We start from the raw sequence: 8556 nt of genomic DNA, 5'->3' as shown, positions 1-8556 counted from the left end.
ATTTATAAATGAACAAAAATTTGTAAATCGTAGGTACACTGAAACGCATTGTTACATTCCCCAAACTTTCAGGCCTGTCACTTATAAAACAGCGCATTGCCTTTGTTTGGCAAACAGAAATCGAATTAACCGTTACACTTTTAAATTTGAATTGGATCAACGAATTTGGAACCCCAGAAATATAAATAATTATTTATGGAATATAGAACATAATTCTTTTTTTGCATTCAGCTTAAGATGAACTCAATCAATATTAACCATGAAATATTTGGGAAATAAATTTGCTCCATAAATTTTTCATGGTCACTTTTTCGATAATTCCGGAGTATCTTCAATAATTAAAACGATATAAAAATTAAAATATAAAAACTCGTTTAATAATTCACAGGTTCCTTACAAAATTTAAGTATAGTTTTATGACCAAGGATAATTCTTGTGAAGAAGTTTCGATCCACATGAACAAGTCGCGTTGCACATTCCTTGCTTGCAGAAACCGTCGATATTTTTTACTAGCTCATCGCAGTTAGAGTAATAGTCACGAACCGGACAGAAATTCGTGCACAAAGACTCAGATGTGCAGTGATCTGGGCAATCCGAGCATTTCTCACCAGTTTTGTATGGATACTGTGCTATTGTGAGGATGTTGCCACTGAAAAAATAATAAGATATTTTTTACTCAACTTGAAATTAATTTTTGGGAATTTAAACCAATTCATGCATTTATAATTTAATTATCGTATTACAACAAATATATTTTATTAAATTAAACAATTAAAAATGATGATACTTAAACGAACTACAAACGAAACAAAAATAACCCGACTATAATTAGCTAGCAGAATATTGTAAAATGCACGAATATAATATTTATTGTGGCCTTGATTATTTTTCTGAGAGTCTATGCGATTTACGTTTTTAACCAATTGAGATGAAACTTTGTAGTTATGGTATGCTCGATGCCCCGCAGTGACTATTGCTAAATGTGTGTGCATGCATTTGCGAAAGGTACTCGCGCTAATAGTACTGTGATAAAAACTACCCAAAATTACTAACAACAGGTGTACATGATTTCAATAACGAATAAACTATTTAATACAAACGTCAGACTAACCGGTGTCACTTGTTGAAAATAATATGAAAATACGCGCCAAAAACGGTTGAAATGGTTGATCGTTAAATTAAATTAATATTTACCCAGGACAATAGTGACACACGTAGTTATAAAAATGTCCCCATGGTCCCCCGGAACAATGCGCTAGACCACATCCGACTTTGTAGCTCGTTGCCCAAACCATTTGGGTGTAGTGTCCTACTGCTGTGAGGTTCACGTTTGGATCTCCATACGTGAAGTTTTCATTCTCCACGAACCAAGTCTTTATGGCGAAAAACCTTGAAATATATGAATGAGACTTTAGATATTAGTATTTTAATATTTTAAAGTAATCGTATCTTATGCTGAAACAAGACAGTATGCTGGTTCATAGCACACTGTAAGTGAAATTTCATAAGCAGAAGTGTCTGTTATGGGACTTCCTTGTGACTGAAGTGTCCATCCAAAGGTATTAAATAATGATGATCCAGCTTAATATAATAAATATTCGAAAGGATGCTGATTCCAATCAGAGTAAAACCTGAAATCGACAATTTGAAATGTTCCTTTACGTAAAAGTTGATAGAAAGTAGTAACTATAGTAATCGAAAAAAATACATATTACCTATAGAGTCTAATGTCATTTATTTTATATATGTATTTTTATTTTATTGCTTAATTGGGGGAACTCACGGCCCACTTGGTCTTAAGAGCCCATAGACATTAACAACGTAAATGTCGCCACTCACCTTGATACATGGGTCTTAGTCTCAGTTTTTACAGTACAACGGCTGCCAAGGGTATAATAAGGGTGAGCCTTAAAACCGAAACGCCTTACTGCTTTATGGCAGAAACCTGCAGGCTGGTAGTACCTACCTGGGCAGGCTCGGAAGATTAGAGTATCTTTACCATTAGTAGGTACGCAAATTATATTTTTTGGTAATTTGATTTTATTACACTATGTTATTCCTTCACGCGAAAGTCATTCGTGAACATTTGTTAAGTACGTATTTAATAAGTAAAATTGGTACCTGCCTGCGGAGCTCGAACACTTTTTTTCCTACCTAAGCTTGAGAGGCTATTTCAGCGTAACCTTAACTAGTAGGTGACCTCACGGGGCTCAAGCAGGAGTGATGCTAACATTGACCCTAGCAAGAGCAGTGCTTCGCAGAATCTACCACCGGATCGGAAACGTGACCCACTGAGAAGATCCGGCGAGAAACTCAGTGGGCTGTGTCTATGGGTTAATTCGCTCGTTGAGCCCTTCGTCGTAAGCGACGGATTCGACGAGGACGATGACCGGTGCTTGTGGTACCTAAAAGCACCGTTAATGGATCGGGAGGATCCGTAATGATGTATTTTGGGTGACGTCGACTGTTTACCATTCGGTCTACAGGATCGGGTATGTAGTTTCCAGCGACCACAACAAGAGGGTTCTCATGTCGTGCCACCTTTTCAAAGTGGCGCAATGATGCCGACTGTAGAACTTACCTACTACTGACTGACACACTCGCATCGTTATATACGAATGCACCGGGCATCTTATCCTTTAGGCCACTACGACTTCAAATTTAATAAATTATTATTACCATAGAATTCGAACGAATTAATATACATAAATACAAAATACAAATAAATATAAATGTACGTTGGCGGTTCCTTACAAGTTATAAATTTTTTTTTACAACAACGCTATATTAAATGCTGTTGCGGACACTTAACAAACAGGGGTAATATAGATATAGTATGTAAAAGTAGAAAGACAGTGTAGAACTAGGTAGAGTGAGAGAGTAGAAACTCTAGCGTTCAGAGCTGACACCGTAAATCTAACTACGAGTATTTCTGGCGCAAAGCAATCATATTTTCTACTTTGACGAATAGGATAACAGCTATTTGTATGTAACGGGTGTTTTTTTAATTGGGTTGTTTGGCAGGCGAGCTCTTAGTCTATTTATAATAAAATATTTATAATAAAGTATTATTTTATAGCTTCGTTAGCTAATCGAGGACGCCTGAAACCCCAGGGGTATACGACCAAGTTACTGCCTACAGTGATCATCGGAGCCATTGATAATACCTCTACCCCCTTTGAAATTAACGCCTCAATGTTACTGGTATTCCCTACGCTTCATACGGACGGTAGCTGTCTGTAATATACTCTTTGCGTAATAACAATATAATTACACGAATAAAAAGCTGTTCAAAAATAGCTTGTAAATTTTTTGCAGTAAACGGGAAATAGTCATTACAGAAAATGTACAAATAAACAGTTTTGGTTGCGCATCCTAATGATCGCTCACATAGTTTACAATTTTGTTTCTTTTTACTTCTGTTTTTTATGTATCTTTTTAGCTTGTGATGTGTATTGTGAGCCTAATAAATAAATAAATCTCGACGAAAATTCGACAATCAACACTATTATAGATTCGAGGTTCAATGACATAAAACTTTATTGTCTAATAACTGACAACAAAAACTTTAGAACAATTAAATTGAAACGAGCAAGGTTTTTAAAATAATAATAATATTTAAGTATTTTTATCTTGCTATTTCGTGATTCAGACGTAAAAGGGCAAGATTACACCTATTACGTGTAATCACGAAACATATCTACTTACGACGGAACAGACGTAAGTCCTAGTTAAGTTCTTGTATTTATATGTCTATATATGGAATTACTTCGTGATTTTGTACAAAAGTCGGTCGAGGAAGCTAAGTAACAAAAAGTGGAGAAACATCGTTATAATTTATCATCTTCGAAACGTCCCACTCACGAGCGTGAGTAGCTGAAACCTTGACACTTGTGGAAGGTCAGAGCCAAAAATTAATTTCTATATTTGTCTTGGTGGAACTGGTGGATTTTTTTTTTATCAAATATCCGGTCTCTTTTTTCTGTTTTCTCAATTATATTTTTTTATTTTAGTATTTACGTTCAGATACACGAGCTTCTAGCTTGCACATCATGGTAATTGGTTACTGAAATCCATGTTTGCCTCCAGCTCAGCCTACAGTTTATTTGATTTTGATAATAGTTAGGACGTTAATAGCTTTGTATAGCAAGTTTTGATTACGTAACGGAGAAGGTAATTCTCAATTACCATTAATGTATTCAATATATTAATTAGTTGACCATGAATCCGAAGATACAAGCGATCTAGCTACTTTTATGCTACCCTAATCCTTAACCTTCTTGTTCTTCGACCGTATAAGCATTATTTTCGTATCTAACACCCTATTTCATAACTTTCTGTTCCTATCAAAGATTTTGGTAGTAAGGCATATTACAAGGCTGCAGTCTATTGCACTGATGGGTATACGTGAAGCTGATGTTTCAATTGTTTTCTATAATGGCTACGTTGCTGGTGTACTCATGCAATAGAGTTAATTATTCAGTTTTATGTCTCATAGTAAGCTACAGTGCTAGAATTTCCGCGTGAATACTGGTGGATCGTATCTTTTTTTTTTTTTTTTTATTGCTTAGATGTATAGGCGAGCTCACAGCCCACCTGGTGTTAAGTGGTTACTGGAGCCCACAGACATCTACAACGTAAATGCGCCACCCACCTTGAGATATAAGTTCTAAGATCTCAGTATAGTTAAAACGGTTGCCCTACCCTTCAGACCGAAACGCATTACTGCTTCACGGCAGAAATAGGCAGGGCGGTGGTACCTACCCGTGCGGACTCCCAGAGGTCCTACCACCAGTGTAAAACGATGATTGACGATATATAAGAAAAAAATTACATAAAAGAAATCGTCTAGTTTTTATAATAGAGATACATCTGAAAGTATACCATGGTGTCTTCTGTGCCGCTACGAATAAATTTTGTCCACAGGTTCCCAGAGAAGGTACGGTGTTCTCTTTAATATCATTATGTGTTAAATACACGCATTGCTCTGCGTAGCGCTGTGCTTGACGAGCTGCCTTGGGATGCCACGACTGGAAGTAAAAATAACCGAATTTTAAGGCAACAATCGTATATTATACGGTCGCGTCTATCCGAAATTTTCATACAATTGAGCCCAAAAACGGTCGGAATCTTTGCTAGAACTAATGCCTCCTATATATTATTTAAAAAAATCAAAACATAGTGTTGTTACGTACTGTTTGGAGAATCGTGAATCAGCATTAACGAAAGGCAATTAACAAGTAAGAATTACACCGCATAATCATCTGCATGAAACTTCTCCAGAAAATAATACTAATTTTTTACTGAAGGGCGGGATAGCTCTCTTCAGTCTCTAGTTATTACAATACAATTAAGACGTCGGCCTCTCTAAGTTGGCTGACATTCGAGTCCAAGTATTTGGGCCGATTAACCATTAAGAATCAGGTAAGCTAGTTCATCTGCTCATTTTGGCTGATCAAATAATGGCAAACACCTTTGTACTCCCGGTTATTGTAAAATCACTAATTGACTACGTCTGTTGCGGTTGAACGAAACATATGTATGTGGTATGTTAAAATGTACTTATTTTATTGATTTCTTCTATTGGACATATAGAATACTTTTAAGAGTTCGTTGTACGGTCGTCGTTGTCGTGTTTCCAATTCGATACTTAATCATGTTTACGACTAGAGAAGGCTTTATAAGATCGACGTTCATTTTGTTTTATAATTTTCCCAATTTTCACAAATCTAATAAATTAAAAAAGCTTATACATATATTTATTACAGTTTACTCACCATGAGGAGCATATTCGACGCAATTGGTCGAACTTTGGAACGGAAAAAATTATGATAAAGTACTATTTTTCTCCGAACAATTTCCCTTTTAGGGTTCAGCGAATCTTCTCCGATGAGATGAGGTGGAAATAATTCTGAAAATTTTATTTAATAACATAAATTTTCATGTTTTCATGAATGAAAGGCGTAACGTGAATGTTTTTGAGTAAAATAATCAAAACTATGTTATCTAAATGTGCGAGTTCATGAAATAGTTACTACAATTTTATTACACAAACTGATTGTTTTACAGGACACATTAATTCATAACAACATATGTTGTTATGAATTATTAGCGCATAACTAACTACAAATAGGCGTCATATCTAATAAATTATGGACAATAACTGAATTTAGTATCTATTTGAAAATGCGTACTTACGTTTATCCTTATCCAAAACTTTCTCAGTATGCAAATGTCCACTCAAATCTAGAATCAGTATAAATTGTAACCATACTACACATCGGAGAAGCATTCTGAAAGAGAAGTTGTTAAAATTAAATTATACAATGTATATTATACAATGCATTATATTAAATTTTTACAATATACTCGTTACGTACCTAACTATACCTAATTTAGGTTTTAGAACTCGAAATAATGTGGGAATTTCTTAAATATTCCCAATTGTATTTGTATTGTGTTGCATATTGTATTCCCAACCCCATTTCTTCATATTACAGTGTTTTTAGTTTTATAAAATAATATTTAGATTATATTACTATACCATTACTAATACTATACTGGATAATATTCATATTAGATTACATTAAATCAGCAGAAGACCTGGTCCGTTTCATATTAACTCAACTATAATTCAAGATCCACTATAAATGTTATCTATAAAAATTAGTTGTTGTTGTTACGAACCCACTAAGGTTCGTGATAACGTCCTGTCTGTTACTGCCCCAAAGGTTTTAAATTAAATATTCCGATTCGAAGGGATATCTTTATCTAGGAGGATATTCTATAGGTAAGATAAAATTAAGTTTTAGGCCGAAATCTCAAGGTGGGGCATATTGGCATTGCGGTCGGCATAAGTTTCAGAGATCGATTCAGAAGCAAAAGCTACGGAAGACAACGAAAAAAAAAACTGTATTTAGATACCGATCCACGAACAATAATTCAAACAATTTGAAAACGAAACGATAATTAAAATATCAATGAAAATCAGGAATCAACGACCATGAGGAATCAAAAGGCGGAATAGCGTTGTTGACAACAGACAATGTACCAGTAATGATGTTCATTGCCATAATACCGTGCGCCTTTAATAAGCAATTGATGGTTAATTGAAAGTCACTGAACTACAAACCGCTATGAATTATTACAGTTTTACTCTATGTCGCATGTTTTAATCAAATCCTATCTCAGTTTAAGATGAATAAAAGTTTACTAATTTTTCCAAAAACTACAAATTCTTTTTTGAGCCTGAATATATTTTTATCACACTTAACCTTTTTTAAATAACACATAAAACTAATGATTTTTTGTTTTAAATAATTTTACATATTACATTTCTTTGTAATTTTTATTCTAATACAAAGAAACATCACTGTTTCAAAATCGTATAAATAATCTATATTATTGTACCATAAAGTAATATAATTTATGATTAATACAAGAATAATAATATAGACCTCAACCATTTGAGATACAACTAACTTTAATATATTAAAACATACTTACATCACGAATTCAAACGAACAAAATAAAGTTTGTATAACGGTGCACTTAATTATATGTATAAAAACAGAAGAGAGAATAATGTTTGTTCTCGAATACACGAAAAACAATTTCTTTTATTACTAAATAATGAATAAATAAATGCATATATCTTATTTATTCAAGAAAACTGCTGTTAAATAGATACCGTGTCCAACGAATGTATGAACAGAAATAAACAAACAATCCATCTCGCTACATCGAGAATCGTATCGCAACCGCTTCTGTAACAGTGACTAGAGAATTATCCTTGATGCCCGTGAAAAAAACTAGCAAGCCGTAGTACACGATTTCTTAAAATATTTACTATGGTTCTGTCTGAATTAATATATATTAGATTAAATTTATTGGGTGGTCATTCATACAACAATAATTACATCGGAACTGAATTTTTCAAAATTTTTTGTTATTGAATTTTACAAGCATCGCAAAGCAGTAGTCACCGAACAAATACATAACTTAAAAAAAAATATATATATATACAAACGGTGAAGACGTGTTTTGTTTTGCCCTCGATTTTTTTCCATCGTACGACTTCCACAATGAAGAAATAACAACGAGTAATATTAAATAAAATCACGCCATTTTTTTAAATCTGCTTGATTAATGGTTGTAGGGTATACGGTCTATTCTTCTTTTTCTCAGTCGTACACTCCTGGCCGAGTGGTCGTGGTTATGTCTTATGGCTTGGTTACTACGGCATTTGCGAGGCTTCTCCATCTCTCTTTATTTGTGGCGGTACGTGTATATTCAATAAGGGAACACTTAGATGACTTAATCAAGTCTGTCTATCTTGTGAGTGATCGGCCGCGAGAGCGTTGACCATCTAATCTTTCTTGAACTATGAATGGTTCCAATGGGCTTTCATTACTGATGATATGTTCAAACATATTATGGATTCGCAATTGCACAATCGACGAAAGCCTTTGTTTGATTTGGAGCTCTTTCAGAGTGGAAACTTTGGTGCGTTGAGCAGTCCATTTTCTACTCAGCAAGCGTCTCCAATCGCATTAA

General features: G+C 34.3%; 1 protein-coding gene across 1 annotated transcript; it reads right to left on the bottom strand.

Moving 5' to 3' along the window:
- Positions 1 to 355: 355 nt before the first annotated feature.
- Positions 356 to 7791, bottom strand: LOC101746068 (cysteine-rich venom protein ENH1). The gene is made up of 6 exons (XM_021351180.3): positions 7507 to 7791; positions 6199 to 6293; positions 5778 to 5911; positions 4885 to 5030; positions 1195 to 1389; positions 356 to 649 (listed from the first exon to the last, which is right to left on the bottom strand). The coding sequence occupies exons 2-6, from the start codon at positions 6290 to 6292 to the stop codon at positions 415 to 417; spliced, it is 804 nt and encodes a 267-aa protein (XP_021206855.1). The 5' UTR covers position 6293; positions 7507 to 7791; the 3' UTR covers positions 356 to 414.
- Positions 7792 to 8556: the final 765 nt, after the last annotated feature.

The sequence above is a fragment of the Bombyx mori genome, chromosome 4, assembly GCF_030269925.1.
Source record: "Bombyx mori chromosome 4, ASM3026992v2".
NCBI classification, from domain to species: Eukaryota; Metazoa; Arthropoda; class Insecta; order Lepidoptera; family Bombycidae; genus Bombyx; species Bombyx mori.
The sequence above is the reverse complement of the archived record's forward strand: the minus strand, read 5'-3'. Positions and strand labels throughout refer to the sequence as shown.

What these genes read in the sequence shown, in the direction of transcription:
- LOC101746068 (XM_021351180.3), bottom strand. Translation starts at nt 6,292, where the DNA reads ATGCTTCTCCGATGTGTAGTATGGTTACAATTTATACTGATTCTAGAT. An exon ending in GCGGCACAGAAGACACCATG is followed by an intron (nt 1,390 to 4,884) that starts GTATACTTTCAG and finishes ATATATTTCAAG; the next exon opens with GTTTTTCGCCATAAAGACTT. An exon ending in GTGTGTCACTATTGTCCTGG is followed by an intron (nt 650 to 1,194) that starts GTAAATATTAAT and finishes TTATTTTTTCAG; the next exon opens with TGGCAACATCCTCACAATAG.